Source organism: Panulirus ornatus, chromosome 58 (assembly GCF_036320965.1).
Source record: "Panulirus ornatus isolate Po-2019 chromosome 58, ASM3632096v1, whole genome shotgun sequence".
Lineage (NCBI taxonomy): Eukaryota > Metazoa > Arthropoda > Malacostraca > Decapoda > Palinuridae > Panulirus > Panulirus ornatus.
The window spans coordinates 5,150,920-5,175,969 of record NC_092281.1 but is presented as its reverse complement, the minus strand read 5'-3'; the positions used below and the strand labels follow the sequence as shown (position 1 = coordinate 5,175,969).

The following is a 25,050-nucleotide window of genomic DNA, read 5'->3' as shown; positions in this document are numbered from 1 at the left end:
CTGCTGAAGTTGGTGACAGTTTGGAAGAGTGTATGAAAAGAGAAAGTTGAGACTGAATGTAAATAAAAGCAAGGTTATTAGATTCAGCAGGGTTAAGGGACAAGTTAGTTGGGATGTGAGCTTGGGTGGAGAAAAACTGGAGAAGGTGAAGTGTTTTAGGAATGGACTTGGCAGCAAATGGAACCATGGAAACAGAGGTAAGTCATAGGATGGGGGAGGTTACAAAGGTTCTGGGAGTGATGCCACATGCATCTTTTGCACATGCCATCACTGCTTCCTAAAAAATACATCCCATTCGTCACTCACTCCCCTCTTGCCTTTTGCTCTCACCTTTTGCCATTCTACAATCAATCTCTCCTGGTACTTCCCCTCACAAGTCTCCTTTCCAAGCTCTTTTACTTGATTAGGGCCTGTTGCCTGTAGTGTCTCAGCTGATATAAGAAAAAATTTGCCTTCAGTGACCTAATACACACATTATAAAACATATATACAACCTTCTGCAACTCTTCTTCACTATCTGTAAACTCTTCACTATCTGTAAACAGCACAGTATCATCCACAAACAGGCATTTCACTAGCCACCATATCTCACCACAACACTCTATTCTCATCACTCCTTTTTCCTAGTTTTGCTTTTATCTCTTTTAGAACTCCATCCATCCATATATATTTATATTTATTTATTATACTTTGTCGCTGTCTCCCGTGTTAGCGAGGTAGCGCAAGGAAACAGACGAAAGAATGGCCCAACCCACCCACACACACATGTATATACATACACGTCCACACACACCAATATACATACCTGTACATCTCAACGTATACATATATATACACACACAGACATGTACATATATACACATGTACATAATTCATATTGTTTGCCTTTATTCATTCCCATTGCCACTCTGCCACACATGAAATAACAACCCCCTCCCCCCGCATGTGCGCAAGGTAACACTAGGAAAAGACAACAAAGGCCACATTCGTTCACACTCAGTCTCTAGCTGTCATGTATAATGCACTGAAACCACAGCTCCCTTTCCACATCCAGGCCCCACAGAACCTTCCATGGTTTCCCCCAGATGCTTCACACGCCCTGGTTCAGTCCATTGACAGCACGTTGACCCCGGTATACCACATCGTTCCAATTCACTCTATTCCTCTCACGCCTTTCACCCTCCTTCATGTTCAGGCCCCGATCACTCAAAATCTTTTTCACTCCATCTTTCCACCTCCAGTTTGGTCTCCCACTTCTCCTCGTTCCCTCCACCTCTGACACATATGTCCTCTTTGTCATTCTTTCCTCACTCATTCTCTCCATGTGACCAAACCATTTCAATACACCCTATTCTGCTCTCTCAACCACACTCGTTTTGTTACCACACATCTCTCTTACCCTTTTATTGCTCACTTGATCAAACCCCCTCACACCACATATTGTCCTCAAACATCTCATTTCCAACACATCCACCCTCCTCTGCACAACCCTATCTATAGCCCATGCCTCACAACCATATAACATTGTTGGAACTACTATTCCTTCAAACATACACATTTTTGCTCTCTGAAATAATGTTCTCACTTTCCACACATTCTTCAACACTCCCAGAACCTTCGCCCCCTCCCCCACCCTGTGACTCACTTCTGCTTCCATGGTTCCATCCGCTACTAAGTTCCTCTCCCAAATATCTAAAACACTTCACTTCCTCTAATTTTTCTCCATTCAAGCTTGCATCCCCATTTACTTATCCCTCAACCCTACTAAACCTAATAATCAACCTTGCTCTTATTTGCATTTACTTTCAACTTTCTCCTTTCACACACTTTTCCAAACTCAGTCACCAACTTCTGCAGTTTCTTACTCAAATCAGCCACCAGAGCTGTATCATCAGCAACAACAGCTGACTCACCTCCCAAGTCTCTCTTATCCCCAATGGACTTCATACTCGCCCCTCTCTCCAAAACTCTTGCATTTACCTCCCTAACCACCCCATCCATAAACAAATTAAACAACCATGAGGACATCACACACCCTTGTCATAGAACAACATTCACTGAGAACCAATCACTCTCCTTTCTTCCTACTTGTACACACGTCTTACATCCTTGGTAAAAACTTTTCACTGTGTCCAGCAGCATCCTTCCATATATACTCTTTCAGACCTTCCACAAAGCATCTCTACCAACCTTATCATGTGCCTTCTCCAGATCCATAAATGCTACATGCAAATCCATCTGTTTTTCTGAGTATTTCTCACATACATTCTTCAAAGCAAACACCTAATCCACACATCCTCTACCATTTCTGGAACCACACTGCTCTTTCCCAGTCTGATGCTCTGTACATGCCTTCACCCTCTCAGTCAATACCCCTCCACATAATTTTCCAGGAATACTCAACAAACTTATGCCTCTGTAGTGTGAACACTCACCTTTATCCCCTTTGCCTTTGCATCCATTTTTGCCAATCCTCAGGCACTTCACCATGATTCATACATACATTGAATATCCTTACCACCCAATCAACAACATAGTCACCCCCTTTCTCAATAAATTCCACTGCAAAACCATCCAAACCCGCCGCCTTGCCAGATTTCATCTTCCGCAAAGCTTTCACTACCTTTTCTCCCATAACCTAACCTGACCCTCTCACTTCCTCTCACTTCACACACCATCCCAACCTAAACACCCTACATCTGCCACTCTATCATCAAACACATCCAAGAAACTTCAAAATGCTCTCTTTATCTCCTCACTTCATCACTATCTGTTATTACTTCCCCACTTGGCCCCTTCACCGATGTTCCCATTTGTTCTTTTGTCTTATGTGCATTATTTTAAATTTCCCTATAATTGCTACATACATCCTTTGCACCTTTCCCTTTGAATAAAGAAACAATAATGGCTTTCACCCAGTCCTCAGGCATACCTTTCTGCTTTTCATGCTAAGTTACATGTCAAATAATTCCACTCTTTCACATTTCCTCCATAATACAACATCTCGGCTGTAATCCCATCCTCTCCATGTACCTTTCCTGCCTTCAACCTCATTATCACCCTTTTTACCTCCCTTCTTGTTTTATCCCCCTTCACTTCTATCCTTTTCCTTCCATCATCCATACCTATGCATGTAACAGCTGCTGCCTCACTTTCTCCCACATTCATCATTTCATCAAAATACTTTTTCCATCTTGTTTTCACTTCCTCCTTTTGATTCAGCAACTTCTCCTTCCTTACTTCAAACATTTACCTTTTTACTCTTATGTCCACCTCTTTTCATCTTCCAGTACAATTTCTTACCTTCCTCAAACTTTTCACTCAACTAGCTTCTAAAATCTTCATCTACTCCTTTGCTTTTGTCTTTCAGTCACTTAACATTTGCATACATATGTTATATTCTTCCCCCTCCCTGGTGAAGAACAAGGTTGCTGTCTTGAGAATTTATTGGGAGTTCTGGTAAGATTTATTGGAGTTACATAACTGAAAGAGGTCATGAAAACACATTAAACAACAACAACAACAACAATGCTTTATTGGATAGGATATATAAGATGACGTAACAGAGGGCAATGGGCTACTGGAAGTGCAAGATTATAGTGAGGAAGAGGTAAAGTAAGGTAGGTCGAGTAATACGATACAGGCTCGGCAGGAATCTTGTGATGACAGTGATGGTAGGATGGGGTGGAACACATAGAAGTGCATGGCTGCTGAGTCAACATGGAGCTCCTAAAGGAGGTGGGTGTGGTGGCTGCCAATTTGTAATAAGGAAGCAGGAGGCTCTTGGAGTAGGCAGCGACTGCTGAACAGTGCTTGGGTTGCAGGAGGCTTTAAGCTTAAAGAGGAGCTAGGGATACAGGAGTGCCATGGGTATGGCCATAGGTCCTTTGTTGTTACAGCTGCTGCCCATGATGGGCTGAGGTGATGTCCTACACGAGTCCTACCACAATTGTACATTGGAGATGAGGCACCACAATAAAACTTGCCAGGAAGATGAAATGTCAGGAATCACTTTGGGACATCCACTGATGGAAACTCCCTAAGGGCGGCTTGAGTTTGGAGTCACATTGTTAGTGCTTTAGGTTTTGGAATGGTACACTTGTTGTTTAGTGATGAGTCGACTGCCTGGCTGGTTTGCTGTGGTGATACCCAGGTATTTGAGTGGCGGTAAGGTCAGGTCTGTGAGGTGTAGCTACTTATCCCAGAGAGCATTAGAGACATCAAAGCAAAATGTAACATGCTTCTGACTGATGACTGTCTTTAAGGTGACCCTGGGTCACTACATTACCATTACTACCCACTTGGGTATTAGGAGGGTTAGTGATGGCTGTGTCGTGATCCAGCACTTCAGTGATTGTCAAGTTGCACGCCTTTAACCCAGGTGGCTGTCTTTACTTTCTGTCTCACCCACACATGGACTGTTGGTATTCTGTCCACAAACATACAATCTCTTCTTGGTCACACATAGCACTTAACACAACTCATACAACTAATTCTTCATAACTTGATTTTCCTGTGGTGAGCGCCATGCTATAGCCTTGCATTTTGGCAAAATGATAGGAGCAGTAGATAGAAATAGTTGGGAATATTAAACTAGAAATAGGTGGGAATATTAGACAGGAGCATTAGGTAGAAACATTGATTAGAAGTGGTATGTAGAACATGAGATGGGACCATGAGGTAGAAGTAGTAGTTTGGAACTTAGGTAGGTGCCTCTTAAGACACTGTGCAAGAGTTGCCCTCTGCCAGTGGCCTAACTCTTAAGGGTGAGGCACAAAATAGCTAAGAAGCAGCACTAAAGTTCACCAGTTACAGAGACTCTTTTGCCATGTCCACCCCCTTGAGAGAGTTCCCAAAGGGAACAGGCATCATAGATATGGATAGATATATTGATAGTCTTCCCTCCTGCACTGAACTTCCACTGTTACATTCCTTTCAAGCAATCTGCCATATGCTTTTCTTTTCTTCCACAGCATTTCTAATCTCATCTATCCACCATGCATTTCCACTCTTATTCTTTTATTTCACAACTTTGTATCCAGCTACAAATTCTACAACCTTTAGCAGTCTTTCTCTTAACATTTGTAAACATATTCACACATTATGACATCCCAACATTTACTGCATTTTCACCAAAACTATATCAACTTTCTTTCATATTTTCTTCCTTATAAGTAAATTTACCTCTCCACTCTTCCTTATGTTATATCTCCACTTTACCTTGATCCTAACCTTCTAAAGAACTGCAAAATGGTAAGAATCTCCAAAGATTCCTCTCACAACTTTAGCATCCAGCATAACCTATCTCAGCTTTTCATCTACTGCCACATAATCAAACCCTTTTGTTTTCTTCCATCATTTCTAATCGACATATATCTGAATCATCTTTTGCTGAAGAAAAAAAGGTGTTTGCAAGGAATAAACCCATCAGCACACATCTACAAGATAACTTCCATTCTCACTTAGTCCTGGCACTCCCCATTTACTTACTGTTAGCTTATTTATCAAAACTATATGATTAGAGGACACTGCCCTGCCTTGGACTGTAAGTTTGATTGGTGATGATTAGTAGTAGGCTCAGTATGCAGTCAGTATTATAGCTTATTACATGTACAGCTGCATCTATTGCCTTTCGACATCGGTATTGGTTTACCAAAAATACATCTACTCATGTGTGAAGTATCTTCACCAAAAGAAGATGAAGAGAAGTTTGTATTTACACATAAATTCATTGTAACATTCACATTTTTGTATGATTCTTTTACATAATTACTTTATTGCACACCTGTCAAGTCCTTCTTCACATAACCCATGATATGAGGTTTTCAAGTCACTAAGCTGTCAAGTCATGATTTAAAGTTTTATTATTTATTCTTTATTGAATTTATTTAAATGATTATTTTGTCTCAGGTGTAATGTGAATCATCGAACTCCAGCTGCTACCCCAGACTACCTCCATATGACTGCTCTTCGTGGCAATGCACCTTTGGCCACTCTGTTGGTATTGGCAGGTTTCAGACTTTGGCATGCTGAGTGGCTTAATGGAATCTTCACACCTGACACTCTTATGTCAAGACTTGCTGCTGTTCGGTAACTTATTATCTGTTGGCAATGATATAATCTCTTTTTATCCATTATCTTAAATTCCATTTCCATTTCTGTGGGATGGATCAAGTTCACAAAAGCATGTAAATTTTGTGGGAATCAGTTTTTGCATTATTAGAGTCCCCAACCCCAAACTTGCAAGTTGATAAAGTTAGCAGGGTTAGGTTTGGGTTAGGAGATGCCAGGTGTTGATAAAGAAGGATCATACATAAACATTGGATCAGAATGGTATGTACCACAGACACACTTCTACCATTCTTCCACACTTTTAATTTCCCATTCGGCAAAACCTAACTTATGGAATAAGGACTTTTTCTCCCAGGAAATGCTATGTCTACCTCACTAATGTTCATTTTGCTTTTTCTGAGCGAGGCAGTAAATGCATCAGCAGTAAACAAGCTAAAACTACAAAAGATTTCAAACATAATGAACTAATACATATGCCATTTTAAAATATAAAACCTCAAACTCAGGCCAAGGTGCCAAAAGACCAGAGTGAGCATTCCACTCCATCTTTACCTGTGTTTGACACCAAATACTGCTAGTGCAGACCTTAAAAGAAAGGAGGGGACAGAAGGAAGGATTTTTAGGAGCATTATGTAGAAGTAGTCAGTCTGCACATTAGGTAGGAGCCTCTGCAATCACTGTGCTATAGTTGCCAGTGGCCTGTTAAGAGTAAGGCATTAAAGGCTAAGTGACACTGAGTTCATTAGTTTTGGAGACTCTTGCCTTGGCCACCCCCTTAAGGGAGTTCCGGTTGGGAACAGGTGTCAGAGATATAGATAGAATTATTTTCATCTAGGGGTTTTCTTCTTGTCATGTTGCATGACTATTACTCATAATCACATTAAAGGTGTAAAGATTAGACGGTTGCATGTGACATTCAGAGGGTGCTGAAAACCTTTGTATCCATATCTAATCCAAACTATTAAAGTAAACCACTTATTGTACTTAACTACTCATTTCAGCATATTGAATATCTTGTAAAGGAGACAATTGTTAGGTTTGGCTGGCCACTGCATGTTTTAGGCTATTGTCATACTGATGGCCCACCCAATGAAAGAGTTATTAGGCAAGTAAATATACCCAGGACCCTTTTTATGGGGCACTTATAACCTCAAGACGTTACTACATTTAGTAGAAGGGAAATGATGGACTAAATTGGAGCCAAAAGTTCTGACTTCAAGACTGTTCTCATCTCATTTTCATCCATTGACAATGCTACAACCTTGTCGAAGAAGAGTTTCACTCACAATATAACTATGTGGTGGTAGACTTTGGTAGTGATGGTATTGAAATTGGTAATATTGTAAAAGGCATTGCTAGTGAAATATAAATATGGCAGCAAGGTGCAATGGTAAATGATGATTGCTCTTGCTTTCATTTTCCATGTTCTAGTCATTGAGTACATCCAGGTATGCAAAGGCAGACTGAGGGTCATCTTTTATGTTTCTTTCTGTTGTATATATTCACATTTGCTGTTTTCGCCTAGGCGTGGTAGGACCAGTTACAGATGGCTGAGCTTTAGAGAAAAAAAAATCCTCACTTGGTTCCCTCCTCTGTTTCTTCATGTGGAAAGTAACGAGAGAAAAGGGGAGGATTTTCAGCTTTACACTCCCACTCCTCTTTGTAGCCTTCTTTGACATACAGAAGATACTGTATGTAATCATATTTTTTTCTCTTCTATCTCCAGGTATAGGAGTATATTGTATGTGAAAAGTAATTCTAGGTCCTTGCTATTAATGATCAAGTAATACAACAATTACATTGCCTCGACATTTTACCTTCTTTGTCTTACAGGTTAAACCCCTCTTTGACCCAGAACTTCCCATAGGATTCTACCTCTCCAATAGCTTTGTTTATTATCTTTTATGGCTGATTGTAGTCCCAGAGATGTAACAAAGGGTAAAAAATTAGTATTCTATTTATAGTTAATGTTATTGTCTCCTGATTGTGCTGAGCTGTACATAATAGCTTCTTCAAAAACAACCTGCTTGGAAAGCTCTCTGATACAGTAAACCCTCGATTTAATGGACTCCAATATAATGGATTTCAGATTTAACAGACTAGGCAAATAATAATACATTAATTGATAATAGTTCAAAAAATGAAAAAAAAAAAGAAAAAATCTCAAATGCCACAACATGCACATTTCATACTTGTTTTTGGAAGTGTAAGGTAAACTTGCTTTGTTTCGGTCTCAATCTGCCTCACGCTATCATGCGTTCAGGTTGAATACAGAAAATGGTGACTTTTTTATTACATAATTTTGCAAGTCTTACAATTCAAAATTGCATCATGTGAACTGTACATTGTATTACTGCATATTGTATGTTGTATTAAAAAATGGCCCATAAGGTTATGTTCAGTTTAACAGACTTTTGTCATTAATGGAGACCCCTTTCCCCTATTAGTCCATTAAACCGGGGGTTTACCATGTTTCATAATAATAGGGAATTGATTTTTTTGTTGCTCATATAAGTTGAAGGACTAAGATTTAAGGCATGAATAAGAATTTAGGTAAGAGACCACCTACATTCATGAAGGAAGATTAATTTACCTTGTAATTACAAGCTGTCCTTATGATTCATTGTTTAGTACAGAAAATCAGCACTGCAACAAAGAATGCACTAAGAATACAGAAAATTACTATCCTATTCATTCTTGTTCTGGTTTAAAAATTGTTTTGTTGCCTGGAGTGTTTTATTGCTCTAAGGGGAGGTGACTGATATTCAGTCCAGTGTGTAGCAAAACTGATAGGTTTAAAGTCAGCTTAGTTCCTGAGTGGTCATGGAGGTACCCACTTAGCTTGGTTTTACTCTATATTAGGTCTTTGTTTCTTTCTTTCCAAACAAGTAGATAAGTTATGGTCTCATTGATTACTGTGTTCAGCGAAAGGTGTCATATTTTAAGTTTTTCTCTCTAAGCTTCCCTTGTATATTGGTAGTATGTATGCTGCTTCAAATACCATTATATTTGTAGAAGTGATGTGAGTGAATGAGGACTTTTCTTTGTCTGTTTGACAAAGTCCAGGAAACAGCGAACAAGTATGAAATAAAGAAATTTGTAGTAGGTTATCATGCATAGTTAATAATTTATCCTCACATTCTTCAGGTCACAACCCCTTACTTCAGGTCACAACCCCTTACTCTTGTCGACCTATGCAGAATTAGCATCTGCTGTTGACATCATGCATAGTTAATGATTTCTCACATTCTACAGATCACAACCCCTTACTCTTGCTGACCTATGCAGAATTAACATCCGCTGTCGACTTGGAGAGAGAATTCAAATAAGCCTCGAAGCCTCTTCTCTTCCACCAAGAGTAGTGAGATTCCTCATGTTGGAAGATGTTGCAGAAGTGGATCTCTGACCACCATCAGGATTTTTAGGACCTCAGAATCTTGACAGTGTAATAAAGTTATTGATAATACAGTGGTATTAGGGCACTGTACCACAGGTTATAAAGTATATGAACATGTACATAATAGCATTGATATGATTAGAAATTTGTTTTTCATTGCTAATTTTTTTTAAAAGAACTTCAGTCACTTCCTTTTTTTTTTTTTTTTTTTTTTTTTTTTTAATACTACTATGCTCTTTTGTAATATCACTCAGACCTGCAAATTACTTTAGGTTGCCAGTACTGACTGAACACATAACCTTGTGTCTGGAGTTGGATTTCTAGCCTTTGATGTTCCTAAGATATAAAGGTGCTTTTGTCTTCACTGAGATTATTTGGGAATTATGTATCAATAATCTCACTCTTGACTTTTCCTCTAAATCCATCTTTTGGGTTAAAAGTTTTTTTTTAGGGGGTATAATTTTTTTCAAACATCTGGTGAAATGTTTTCTTCAGTTATACATTAACATTGCATTGATATAAATATGGTTCATTGCTGTAGTAATGATGAAAGTATTATAAAATTGTTGAGTTGCTTTTTGTTGTCAATAATCCATTTATATGGTTTTAGCATTCCAGGTATTGCAGTTTTGACACAGAATAACATTTCTGCAGATTTGAGATCTATTTTTTGTGTACATTTTCATGTTCATTGTACAGGTACACCACCGAATATCCGGCAACTCTAGTCTGGATAAAATCACGTGAGGGAACTTGAAATTACTGTGGCCACCAGACTAGTTTACTGGGCGGCCACATGGCATTGTGTGTGGGGCACACTTATTTACATTCTTTACATTGCACTTGTTGGTGATGATACTGCAATTCTGTGAGATTCTTAGCTTATTTTGCCTAAATTTAACCCTAGCTATGGCTTCTAAGACATATGAGAGTGTCAGTCGTGGTGTCAAACATAAATACCAGTCCATATCGATCCAAGATAAAGTAGAACTGTTGAAGAAAAATGGACCTTGGTGTTTCGGTGCATACACTAAGTGACATCTACAGTATTGGTTCATCAGCTGTTTATGATATAAAGAAGGAAAGGAAGAAAATATTGAAATTCTATGCAGACAGCAATTCCAAGAAGCAAATGACGATTAGAAAAACTTTGAAAGATAGTAAGAGCACTGAGCACAATCGAGTGATGATGGAATGGTTTCAACAGCATCGGAGTGATGGGGTGGACTTGTCAGGTAGCATGATAATGAACCAGACTAAGTTGTTCCATAAAGAACGTAAATTATAACGAGCATAACTATAGTGAAGGATGGCTTCAAAGATTCATGAAGCGTCATGGTATTTCCATGAATAAAGTGTGCTGAGAAAAGCGGTCTGCAAACCACAAAGGAGTTGCAAAGTATGTGGACGAATTTGCAAAACTCATAGCTGAAGAGCACCTCAGTCCTGAGCAGTTGTATAATGTATTTCATTTATTTATTTAATTTAAATTTCTAGCAGTCTTTAGACACATGGGAGATGTATAATTAGTGGGTTAGAGGTGTGTTGATGAATTATTATTACGTGACCACAGTTGGTCTGGTAAAATGGTTAATCCAGCAAGGTTTTGGAACCAAGAGTGCCAGAATATTGGTGGTGTTCCTTTACTTATATTAGTGTTTGTTTCACATCATTCAGACTGATGAACTTTAACATGCTCAAATAATGCAGAGTAAACTAGATTCTTTGGTACTTCCTGAGACTTATTTACCAGTATTCAAGAAATCACTGTTAGTTTACAACTTGAAATTCAGTAGTGTAAATACTATTGAGCCATCCTCTTATAGGTTATATGTTCCCTGGTCACTTTATAGGTTACTAAGGATAAAGTTCCACAATTCCTCTTTTTATCTTTTCCTATAGTGAATGAGGCTTATTCTTTTTCCTTGCATTCTGCCTAGTTCACAAATAAGAAATATCACAATGTTGTTGAGGTCCCTTACACCAATTTTAGATTTTGGATGCACAGTACTGTTAGACTACTAAGTCTTTTTCTTTCATATACTTGCAGTTTACATACATTGATCAGTAAAAACATGGATATGCATAATCTCATGTAAGAAATACATTAGAAAGTTGCTAGTATTCTCTGGTTTTCATTTCCCACAGTCAACACACTCACCCACCACTGATAGGGATGACATTCTTGTCAGTGGAATTGAAATTTTTATTGCAGGGTAAAATTTTTCATGATAGTATTCAAAATATGTAGATGTAAGGCACTGCATCTTGAGTAAATTGCTGGAACTCTGCATCTGGCGGGTGAAAATCTTGCTACACATATATTAAGGTAATTTACAATGACGTTTGTTTAAACTGTAAACATTAGACATGATCTATTAGACATAGTAAGTGCATTTTAAGCTCTTCTTGGAGACAGCCTTAACTAGGGACCATTTGTATTCTTGATTGAAAATCTAACATGTTACTGATATTTATATATTTTCTTAGTGATTTAGATGAAATTTATTGTAAAACTGTAGATTATATAACAAGACAAATTTTTAAAAGTTTTTGCTTGAAATTTTCAATCTTTTACAAGTTTTTCAGAATCACATATGCTTTTAGAGCACAGGTAAATAAAGTTGCGGCATTTAGTATAGAACATGAAAATGTTTAATCAATAATGATAACACTAACTTTTTTAAAATGATCACACCTATATTTCTTAGTGACTCTCAGTTCCTTTATCACATGTCAAAATAATCCATTGTTGCATGGTAGCTGATTTTTACCCTCTACTACTGTCTTCAGTTTTTTGATTGGGCAGTTTAACCCAAGTGTCCATGCTGTGTATCACCACCTCATAGGTCATGAACATCATTTCAAGCTAGGGTATGATTTATCTGTGTACTTGTGTATGTTACCACTCCTATCTCGACAGATACAAAATCTGGAAACTCGTAAATTAACTTGGCTTGAATTCATAGGAGTAAGCTTATGTCAAAAATATTCATAGATAAGCTGTAGAGTCAAAGGTAATTACAGAATTTTGCTTTATATGAAATTACTGTATACAGAAGAATAGTTTTATCATAATCTTTATTACTGTTAAACAGTTACTCCTTTGTGAAAAGTTTGTATACATGTCATCAGTACATTGTGCTTTTATTGTATCCATATTTCATGTATCTTATTTATATTCTTCCTCTTTAAACAGTGCTTACTGCATTTTGAAACAATACTTTTTCATCAACCAAAAATGAAAATACGTAAGATTGGCCCTGAGTAGAGGTAACCCAAGAGCTGCTGACAGATTCAGTGGTTCTAAATTCTTAGTTACATCACATCCTTTAGGTGCAACCTAATGAGGTTGGATATTTGTCTTTTTACTCCTAGGGATATTTTTCTTATCTTGGGTTTAGGTAAACCCAGTTTACAAATCTTTGATGTGTTCAAATCATTGCTGAATACCTGTTGTAATGTTTTTACCAAATAGCTAAGTACTTTGTATTTGATAACATACTGAAATATTGAGGGGACTTTTCTTGATGCCACTTTGCTGAGATGGGAAAAGATGAGCAGATATTGAAAAAACAAAACAATTACATTTCGTAGCAAAATAGCCATCCATATAACTCTCAAATGTCATTTTTTCTGTACTGCTGATTGGACTATGGAGAACAAAGGTTTCTCCACATATATTCATGCTAGTGTAATCCTCTAGTTATAGAAACTTAGTGCCATGGCCTTCCCACTGAGGGAATTCCAGTTGGAACAGGCATCAGAGATATAGATATAAATAGCACCTCATTATGCACCACTGTTCCTTTCCATAATGTAACATGATAGATTAAGCCTCATAAGATTTGAAAGTGTTATTTTCAGCCAGTGATTAGATTTCCTTTGTCTTTATTTTTTATAATTGATCGCCATTTCCGGTGTTAGTGAGGTAGCACCAGGACACAGATGAAGAAAGACAAACACTTGCGTACACATGTATATACGTAAATGCACCTACACATGCATATATACATATGTACGTAATCATACTTGCTCACCTTCATCCATTCCCAATGCCACCCTGCCCCACAGGAGACAGCAAAGAATGCATGAAAGAAAGGAAATAGAGATAAATATACATTCTCTTCTCCCCCACACCCGATTGCCGCCACTTGCATCAGTGATTTAGAACCAGGAAACAGCCGAAGAAAGGCCACATACACTCATTCTCTCGCTGTCAAGTGTAATGCACTGACACCACAGCTCCTTATCCACATCCAGGAACAACAGACCTTTCCATGGTTTACCCTGGGCATTTCACATACCCTTGTTAAGTCCATTGGTGGCACATTGACCCCACTATACCACATGTTCCAATTCACTCTATTCCATGCATGCTTTTCACCCTCCATTTTCAGGCCCTGATCACTCAAAATTTTTTGCACTCCATCCTGCCTTTTCCAATTTGGTCTCCCACTTCTTGTTCCCTCCACTTCTGACATATATATATATCCTCTTTCCCAACCTTTCCTCATTCATTCTCTGAATATGTCCAGACCATTTCAACACACCTCTTCTGCTCTGGCAACCACACTGATTTTATTCCCACACATCTCTCTTACCATTTCATTCATTACTCAATCAAACCACCTCGCACAACATTTGTCCTCATACATTTCATTTTATCCCTGTGGATAGGAGAGAAAGAATACTTCCCAAGTATTCCCTGCGTATTGTAGAAGGCAACTAAAAGGGAAGGCAGTGGGGGGGCTGGAAATCCTCCCCTCTCGTTTTTAGTTTTCCTAATGAAGGAACAGAGGAGGGGGCCAAGTGAATATATTCCCTCAGTCCTCTGTTCTTAACGCTACCTCACTAACGTGGGAAATAGCGAATAGTATGAAAAAAAAAAATTTCATTTCCAACAAATCCATCCTCTTCTGCTCAACCCTATCTGTAACCCATGTCTTGCAACCATTTAATATTCTTGGTGGAAGCACTATTCCTTCAAACACAGCAATTTTTGTTCTGTGATAATATTCTGTCCTTCCACAGATTATTCATCGCTCCCAGAACATATGCCCCCTCCCCCCACCCTATGACTCACTTCTGCTTCCATGTACTGCCAAGTCCACTTCCAGATATCTAAAACACTTCACTTCTTCCAATATTTCTCCATTCAAACTTACATCCCAACTAACTTGTCCCTCAACTATGCTAAACCTAATAACCTTGCTTTTATTCACATTCAGTCTCTACTTTCTCCTTTCACACACTCTTGATTTCAAACTTGGCCACCAACTTCTGCAGTTTCTCACTCAAATCAGCCACCAGTGCTGCATCACCTGCAAACAACAATTGTCTCACTTCCCAAACTCTCTGATCCCCAACACACTGCATACTTGCCCTCTCTCCAATACTCTTGCATTTACCTCCCTCACCACCCCATCAATAAACAAATTAAACAACCATAGTGACATCACACACCCTTGCTGAAGACCAACCTTCGCTGGAAACAATTCACTCTCCTCTCTTCCTACTCATACACATGCCTTACACCCTTGATAAAAATTTCTCACTGCTACTAGTGGCTTTCCTCCCTCACCATATATTTTTAAGGTCTTCCACAAAGCATCTCTATCAACAATATCATATGCCTTCTTCAGATCCATAAATGCCACATATAAATCCATCTGTTTTTCTAAGTATTTCTTACATACATTCTTCAAAGCAAACACCTGATCCACACATCCTCTACCACTTCTGAAACCACAATGCTCCTCCCCAGTCTGATGCTCTGTACCTCCACCCTCTCAGTTACTACCCTCTGATATAATTTACCAGGTACAGGTGCTCCCGACTTACAATGGGGTTGTGTTTCGATAAACCCATCGTAAGTTGAAAATACCATGTCGAAAATACATTTAATACTATACATCTAACCTACTGAACATCATAGCTTGGCCTAGTCTACCTTAAACATTCTCAGAACACTTACATTAGCCTATAGTTGGACAAAATTATCTAACACAAAGCCTATTTTATAATAAAATGTTGAATATCTCATGTAATTTATTGAATACTGTACTGAAAAAAAAATGGTTGTATGTGTACTCACCATTACCTTACAAAGCTGAAAGTACACTGGGCCTGAAGAATATTTGAAGCATATAAAACTAGGATCAATTGCTGGAAGGGGAGGTGCCATTAGAATAAATACATTTATAAGTGTGATTAGATGAACCAACTGGGGGTGAGATTATGTATTTACAGTGCGATGGACTAGAGGTGAAAAACATCCAGAATATTAGAAGAGTGGGCACAGCGGTCAGGAATATGGATAGGATGGGAAGAGAGGAAAGTGACTGGTTCCCAGTGAAGGTTTGTGGCAGGGGTGTGTGATGTCACCAATGTTTAATTTGTCTATGGATAGGATGATAAGGAAGGTAAATACAAATGTTTTGGAGAGAGGGGCAAGTATGCAATCTGTTGGGATGAGAGGGCTTGGGAAGTGAGTCAATTGTTGTTTGCTGATGATACAGCACTAGTGGCAGATTTGAGTAGGAAACTGCAGAAGTAGGTGACTTACAAAAGTCTGTGAAAGGAGGAAGTTGAGAGTAAATGTGAATAAGAGCAAGGTTATTAGGTTCAGCAGGGTTGGGGGACAGGTGGGATATAAGTTTTAGATATATGAGAGTGGACTTGGCAGCAAATGGAAGTGGAAGGAGTCATAGGGTGGGGGAGGGGGCAAAGATTCTGGGAGTGATGAAGAGTGAGCGGAGAGAGAGAATATTACCTCGGAGCAAAAATGGGTATATTTGAAGGAATAGTAGTTCCAACAATATTATGTGGTTGTGAGGCATGTGCCATATATAGGGTTGTACGTAGGAGGGTGGGTGTGTTAGAAATGAAGTGTTTGAGGACAATATGTGGTGTGAGGTGGCTTGATTGAGTATGTAATAAAAGGTTAAGAGAGATGTGCGGTAATAAAAAGAGCGTGGTTGACAGAGCAGAAGAGTGTGTGTTTGGAGTGAAAAAGATTTTGAGTAATTGGGGCCTGTGAGAGGCATGCAAGGAATAGAGTGAACTGGAATGATGTGATATCCTGGAGTCAACGTGCTGTCAGTAGACCAAGCTAGGGCATGCGAAACATCTGGGGTGGATAGGGAGCAGTGGTTTTGGTACATTACACATGACAGCTAGAGAATGAGTGTGAATGGATGTGGCCTTTTTTCATCTGTTTCCTGGTGCTACTTTGATGATGCAGGGGGTGGTGATGTTGTTTCCTGTGGGGTGGGATGGTGCTGGGTATGGATGACGGCAAAAAAATATGAATATGTGCTTTTGTATATCTGTATATGTATGTATATGTGTGTGTATGTGAGTGGATGGGTCTTTCTTCATCTGTTTCCTGTCGCTACCTTGCTGACGCGGGAAACAGCGATAAAGTATAATTAGTAAATATATAAAAGTATAATATCTCAGTGGGATACACAAAATCTTGTTAAATTTAATGCCTCCAAGACCCAGTTTGTACCCATCTTTATATCGAAAACTCACAACTTTCATATCTCCTTTGACAGTTCTGTAATTCCACCTCTTGACTCGACTCCATGAACACACTTGGTATTACTGTAATATCCAGTCTTCCTTGGAAACCCCACATTACGGGAATGGCTAAGTCTGCCTCTAAGAAACTGGGGTTTCTGCTTAATTGTTGAAACATCTTCTCTTTTGAACAGTTGCTTTGTTTATACAAAGGATTGATTCATCCTTGTATGAAGTGCTCTCACATCCTTACTTAACAGAGTCGAAAGCAGTCTGCCTCATAAAATGTCCCAAGTTAACCTCCAAACTTGACCCCCATGCTCTATGCTGCAATGTTGGCTTATTTTCCCTCTTCTATGGTTATTACTTTGGTTTTTGCACCTGACAACTGGCTGCTTGTGTGCCCCCACCACTATCTACACTATGCAATACTCAGCAAGCTGCTGCATCACTTGATTATTGTGTGGCCATTGGCAACTGATGGGTGGGCCATTTTGAAACCTACTACAAGTCTAACCTTTGGAACTCTCTACCATCTCGTCTTTCCTAATAACTATGACATGGCACATTTCATGAGACTGGTTTTTCACATCCTTAAAAATTTGTAGCTAGTTTCACTTGTCCTTTTTTTTTTTTTTTCAGTTTCATAATTCTCTGTTTCAATTAAGGCTTAGCTTTGATGTGGACTTTTGTCCATGACCAGAGCTTTCTGGTGGCTGATGCGAGTGAGAAACTGCAGACGTTGGTGACCGAGTTTGGAAAAGTGTGCAAAAGGAGAAAGTTGAGAGTAAATGTGGATAAGAGCATGGTTATTATTTTTAGTAGGGTTGAAGGATTAGTTTACTAGGATGTAGCTTTGAATGGAGAAAAACTGGACATAGTGAAGTGTTTTAGATATCTGGGAGTGGAATTAGCAGCCAATGGAACCATGGAAATGAAAGTGAGTCACAGGATGTGGAGGAGGCAAAGGTTCTTGGAGTGATGAAAAATGTGTGGAAGGAAAGAATGTTATATCGGAGAGCAAAAATGGGTACATTTGAAGGAATAGTAGTTCCAACAATGTTGTATGGTTGCGAGGCCTTGGCTGTATGGAGGAAGGTGGATGTGTTGGAAATCAAATGTTTGAGGACAATATGTGATGTGAGGTGGTTTGATCAAGTAAGTAATGAAAGGGTAAGAGAGATGTGTGGAAATAAAAAGAGTGTGGTTCAGAGAGCAGAGGAGGGTGTGTTGAAATATTTTGGAAATATGGAGAGAATGAGTGAGGAAAGACTGACAAAGAGGATATATGTGTCAGAGGTGGAGGGAGCAAGAAGCAGGAGACCAAACTGAAGTTGGAAGGATGGAATGAAAAAGATTTTGAGCGATCAGGGCTTGAACATACAAGAGGGTGAGAGGCGTGCAAGGAACAGTGTGGATTAGAACAATGTGGTATACCAGGTTGACATACTATCAATGGACTGAATCAGGGCATGTGAAATGTCTGAGGCAAACCATGGAAAGGTCTGTAGAGCTTGGATGTGGATAGGGAGCTGTGGTTTTGGTGCATTACACATGACAGCTAGAGACAACTTTTTTTTTTCCTGGCACTACCTCGCTGAAGCAAGGGGTAGCGGTACTGTTTCCTGTGGGGTAGGGTAATGCCGGGAATGGATATACCCTTAAGACCTTCCACAAAGCATATCTATTAACCCTATCATATGCCTTCTCCAGATCCATAAATGCTACATACAAATCCATCTGTTTTTGTAAGTACTTCTCACACATTCTCTAAAGCAAACACCTGATCCACACATCCTCTACCACTTCTGAAGCCACACTGCTCTTCTACAGTCTGATGCTCTGTACATGCCTTCACCCTCTCAATCAATACCCTCCCATATAATTTCCCAGGAATACTCAACAAACTTATGACTTTGTAGTTTGAACTCTCACCTTTACCCCCTTTACCTTTGTACAACAGCACGATGCATGCATTCTGCCAATCCTGAGGCACTTCACCATGATCCATACATACACTGAATATCCTTACCAACCAATCAACAGTACAGTCACCCCACCTTAATAAATTCAACTGCAATACCATCCAAATCAGCCGCCTTGCCAGATTCCATCTTTGGCAAAGCTTTCAATACCTCTTCTCTCTTAACCAAACCATTCTCCCTGACCCTCTTACATTGCACACCACCCCGACCAAAACATCCTACATCTGCCACTCTATCATCAAACACTTTCAACAAACCTTCAAATTACTGACTCAATCTCCTTCTCACTCCTTCGCTACCTGTTATTACTTCCCCCTTGCCCCCTTCACCAATGTTCCCATTTGTTCTCTTGTCTTACACACATCATTCACCTTCAAAAACATCTTTTTATTCTCCCTAAAGTTTAATGATACTCTCACCTCAGCGCTCATTTGCCCTCTCTTTCAACCCTTGCACCTTCCTCTTGAACTCCTGCCGCTTTCTTTTATACATCTCCCAGTCAATTGCACTTCTTTCTTGTAAGTATCATCCAAATGCCTCTATATTCTCTTTCACTAACAACCTTACTTCTTCATCCACCACTAACTAACCTTTCTAATCTGCTTACCTCCCACCTTTCTCATGCCACATGCCTCTTTTGCACATGCCATCACAGCTTCCCTAAATACATCCCACTCCTCACCCACTCCCCTAATGTCATTTGCTCTCACCTTTTGCCATCATACACTCAATCTCTCCTGGTACTTCCTCTCACAAGTCTCCTTTCCAAGCTCACTTACTCTCACCACTCTCTTCTGAACATTTTCTCTTCTTTTTTGAAAACCTCTGCAAATCTTCACCTTTGCCTCCACAAGGTAGTAATCAGACACCTCCAGCTGCCCCTATCAGCACATGAACATCCAATAGTCTCTCTTTTACATGCATATCAATTAACACGTAATCTAATAATAACCTTTGACCATCTCTCCTACTCACATACGGATACTTATGTATACCTCTCGTTTTAAACCAGGTATTCCCAATCACCATTCTTTTTTCAGCACACAAATCCACAAGCTCTTCACCATTTCCGTTCACAACACTGAATTCCCTATGTACACCTATTATACCATCAACTGCCACATTACTCACTTTCGCATTTAAATTACCCATTACTGTTACCTGGTCTCCTGAATCAAAGCTGCTGACACACCCACTCAGGTGCTTCCAAAACACTTCCCTCTCATGATCTTTCTCCTCATGACCAGGTGCATAAGCACCAATAATCACCCATCTCTCCATCCACTTTCAGTTTTACACACATCAATACTGCTTCAGGAGTATTGTCACTCCTTCTTTAGCTCTTGTCCTATGCTCTTGCTCTTGTCCTTGCTCCCAAGACGTTTCCAAACCATTCTTCCCCTTTACCCTAGAGCTTCGTGTCACTCAGAGCCAGAACAACTAGGTTTCTTTCCCCAAACATACTACCTATCTCTCCTTTCTTCTCATCTTGGTTACATCCATACACATTCAGACACTCCAATCTGAGCCTTCGAGGAGGATGAGCACTCCCAGCTTGACTCCTTCTTCTGTTTCCCCTTTCAGAACTTGAAATACAAGGACAGGAGGGTTTCCAGCCCCCTGCTTCTGCCCCCTTTAGTCACCTCTTACGACACATGGGGAATACGGGGGAAGTATTCCTTCTCCCCTATTCCTATGTATATTTTTATAACACTTGATCACTGTTTCTCGCATCACCAAGCTACCCACTACCAAGCCGAACACGCAAACTTTGCCACTGATATCCCAGTTTATGAGTTTCTTATACATTTCTTGCAGCACTTGGCTTACCAAGTTGTCAGTAGGTTATATAGCATGCATGCACTGAATGTAATGCTTCTATCCATTACCGTTCACTCTTGTTTGTTAAAAGAAGATTGTTTAGAGGCAAAACTCTTAAATTTTGGAAGGAAGACAGTACATGTACTACTTGTTGTCTTAACACTGCAGGATCATGGAATGATATGCAAAATCAGTAAGCATATGATTGTTGATCAAGAATATTCATTTACTTCGTGAGATCAGAAATTTTAACTACACCTAATAAGTTTTTATATCAGTGAATAAAAGAATTTAATGATAATTTATTGTGTTTGTAGTTCAATGTCATCTCATGGTTCACCTGAGCACTTGTAAATAGGAAGTTGATTATCCCTCACTGCAGAATTTGTATATGTAAAGCTGTATAACAAAAATACAATGACACCAGGTTAGCCATCATGTAGCAACACTCCCCAATGTAGTTATTCAAAGCCCCAGCTCTGTAATTGAATGTAATGCTTAGCATGATGGCTTAGGCTGTATCCATTACTACAGCAGAGGGAGACCATGTAAGAGGTGGAATTATTTGCAAATGAGATTGAGGAATTCAGAAACTCACATATAGTCTTGAGTGATTCAGTCATAACAAAGGGTACACTTGTGTGACGGTTTGGAGAGACACTGGAAGGGTTAAATTGTCTCACAAATTGGAGACCCCAGTCTCCAAGATGGTATTGACAAATTGTGCAGAATTGGAACAAATTTTTTTTTTTCTGTAATATATCAAGAAGAGTGCTGACTTTGTGGGAGTGAAACCTGGTATCTGGCAAATTAAGTTAACTATAGACCTGATTTATGTTGAAGTGTTTACTTGTATTCCTCCCTAGAATTAAGGGTAACACATCTCTTCCTCTCCATTCTGGGTAATTAGCTGCAGGAACTTTATGTATACACATAATGTATGGGATGTGTTTTGTTGCCATATATGAAAATAGATAAAATATCTCTCTCTCTCTCTCTCTCTCTCTCTCTCTCTCTCTCTCTCTCTCTCTCTCTCTCTCTCTCTCTCTCTCTCTCTCTCTCTCAACATAATGACAACAGGAGTATACAGATGATGGTAAAAGTATGATTATTGAAGAAGGTGAAAGTAGTGACATGAAAAAGGAAGAGTATTTTAAAATCTAAAGAAACTTGATTGGGGAAAAAGAGTAAAAAAAAAAAAAAAAAAGGTGAAAATAAATTTGAAAGATAAAGCTGAATCAACAGTCATATGAACCACATAATTAAGTGTTGTTCACAATACTTGAAGGGAAAATTTCTTTTGACTAAATGCATAAATGAGCATCCTCTTATATGCAGTTATTCATGTTGTACAATTGCTAACAGTTCAAAACATACCCAAGACAAGGTGTCTGAGAATCCCCTGCTTCTTGCAAGAAAGTGCATATGTTGATGGCACACACTTAAAGCACCTCCTGTAAAGAAATTATGGCAGTAATTGTACTTCTTTAATCAATAAGATTAATTTAGCATATTCACATTATTTCATGAACACCCTATATCTTGAAACTAATATGAGAGAGGAGATAAAAGAAGAAAGTATGGTACTAATATGGCAAGTATTGATGTAGAAGGGATAACAGACCTTTTTCTTTCTTTCTTTCATACATATTCACTGTTTCCTGCATTAGCAAGGTAGTGCCAAGAACAGATGATGAACAGCCACATCCATTCTTGAGCTGTCATGTGTATTGCACCAAAACCACTGCTCTCTATCCATATCCACACTCCACAGAACTTTTCATGGTTTACCCCAGATATTACACATGACCTGGTTCAGTCCACTGACAGCACATAAACCCCAGTATATCACATCTTACCAATTCACTCTATTCCATGCATACCTTTCACCTCCTGCACATTTAGGCCCTGATTGCTCAAAATATTTTTCACTCCATCCTTTAATCTCCAATTTGGTCTCCCAGTTCTCCTTATTCCCTCCTTACTGACACATATATCCTCTTTGTCAACCTTTCCTCACTCATTCTCTCCATATGTCCAAACCATTTCAACACACCCAGTTTTGCTTTCTCTACCACACTCTTTTTATTACCACAAATCTCTCTTTCCTTTTCATTACTTACTTGATCAAACCACCTCACACTGCATATTATGCTCAAACATTTCATTTCCAACACATACTCCTTCCTCGACAAAACCCTATCTATAGCCCATGCCTCACAAGCATATAATATTGTTAAAACTACTATTCCTTCAAACATACCCGTTATTGCCCTCCAAGATAATGTTATCTTTTTCCACACCTTTAGTGCTTCCAGAACCTTCACCCCCTCCCCCATTCTGTGACTTGCTTCCACTTCCTTGGTTCCTTCGCTGCCTTGTCCACTCCCAGTTGATGTCTAAAGTACTTCTCTTCCTTAAATTTTTCTACGTTCAAACTTACTTCCTAACAAAATTTGCCCTCAACTCTGCTGAGCCTGAAAACCTTGCTTTTATTCACACTTCCAAACTAAGTCACCATCATCTGCAGTTTCTCATTTGAATCTGCTAACAGTACTGCATCATCAGTGAACAACTGACTCACTTCCCAGTCCCACTCATCCCCATAGACTGCATACTTGCCCATCTCACCAAGGCTCTTGCATTTAGCTCCCTAAGCACCCCTGCCATAAACAAATTAGACAACCATAGTGACATCACACACCCCTGCCGCAGACCAACCTTCACTGGGAACCATTCACTCTCCTCTCTTCCTACTCATACACGTCCCTTACACCCTTGATAAAAACTCCTCACTCCTCCTAACAGCTTACGTCCCAGACTATATATTATTAAGACCTTCCACAAAGCACCTCTGTCAACCATATCATATGCCTTTGAAAAAAATTCATACTAAATTGCCATTTCCTACATTAGTGAGGTAGTGACGAACAAAGAAAGGCATTATTCATTTACATTCATTCTCTAGGTGTCACATGTAATGCACCAAAACGACAGCTCCCTGTCCACAACCAGACCCCACAGACCTTTTCCATTGTTTGCCCTAGAAGCTTCACATGTCCTGCTTCAGTCCATTGATGGTTCGATGACCCTAGTTTACACCATTCCAAATCACTGTATCCTCTGCTGACCCTTAATTAACCCTCTTTCACATTCAGGCCCTTATTGCTCAGTCTTTTTCATTCCATCCTTCCATCTTTGAAATAGTTTCCAAAAAAAACATAATAATCAAACACTTACCACACCACCCATCCACCTCCTCTCATGTCCACTCAACACTTTGCTAGACTAACACAGGGAAATATATACTATTATTTTGAATCTTTTCTTTAATAATTTATAATATAATCATATTCTGTAAGGATATTTATTTTTCTTCAACACTAGGGGAGGGTCATTTCAGAGGAATTACTCATTTAAAAGGTTAAAGTATATGATACAAGTTATCCATCCTTACTGGTCTTAGTTTTAACATTTTTAGCCCTTTGAAAACAAAAGTTTCATATGACATAAAATTTGAAACAAGCATTCTATCATACAAGCCTCTTGTACACACTATATTATATACTTTCCACTCACCAGAGCCCTCAGTGTACTTCTCATTTCTTCTCCCGTGGATGACTGCACTCTCTCCTTCAAATTTTTCATTACCATCTTTACCATTCATCGGTATTAAATCCTAACTCCTTAACTGATTATTTTCCATTCAGACTGACATTGCACTGCAACTGTCCATCTCTTACAAAAACAATAACCTTGCTATAACATAAACTTACATCCCCACCCTTGACACAGCAAAACCTATTTTTCATCAAACTCATTCTCTTAATACAGCTAACAGATCATAGTTATCTTCAAATAGGAACTATTACCTTTCACTGTGATTATCTGTATATCACAGTCACCTCACCTCACTCTTATCTTATGCAATACTTTATTCATAAAAGTTTTTAACAACCTTAGTAATATTCATGCATCCCTGACACGCTCCCACACTTTTTTCATTGCAAAGCTTAAGTGTATTCATGAGTTGTATGCATGCTAGTAATTCAGCTATAATCAGCAATTGAGTCCTGGCAACAACAGGAGCGGAATGTAACTACTTCGGCAATCTTGTGGCCCACAACTGGCTGCTTTGTAATGAGTTATGTAGGGGTGATTGACACCATCTTGTGGTCCACAACTGGCTGCTTTGTAATGAGTTATGTAGGGGTGATTGACACCATCTTCCTAGTAAAGAATTCAAGA

At 39.1% G+C, this 25,050-nt stretch overlaps 2 protein-coding genes across 9 annotated transcripts in view; one reads left to right on the top strand and one right to left on the bottom strand.

Annotated features, from left to right (window-relative positions):
• LOC139766864 (uncharacterized) overlaps positions 1–11,593 on the top strand; it is a 113,508-nt gene extending 101,915 nt beyond the window's left edge. The window contains exons 12-13 of the mRNA XM_071695859.1: positions 5,911–6,090; positions 9,328–11,593. Coding sequence (XP_071551960.1) covers positions 5,911–6,090; positions 9,328–9,478 — 331 coding nt within the window. The 3' untranslated portion in view covers positions 9,479–11,593. The remainder of the gene's footprint in view (positions 1–5,910; positions 6,091–9,327) is intronic.
• Positions 1–25,050, bottom strand: part of LOC139766863 (CDK2-associated and cullin domain-containing protein 1-like) — a 117,885-nt gene that overhangs the window by 3,805 nt on the left and 89,030 nt on the right. For 7 of the 8 annotated variants that reach the window (XM_071695858.1, XM_071695851.1, XM_071695855.1 and 4 more), the window contains exon 7: positions 9,662–25,032. In XM_071695858.1, coding sequence (XP_071551959.1) covers positions 25,005–25,032 — 28 coding nt within the window. In that variant the 3' untranslated portion in view covers positions 9,662–25,004. Of the gene's footprint in view, positions 1–9,661; positions 25,033–25,050 lie in introns of those variants that run through there. The other variant, XR_011716959.1, reaches the window with a different exon arrangement.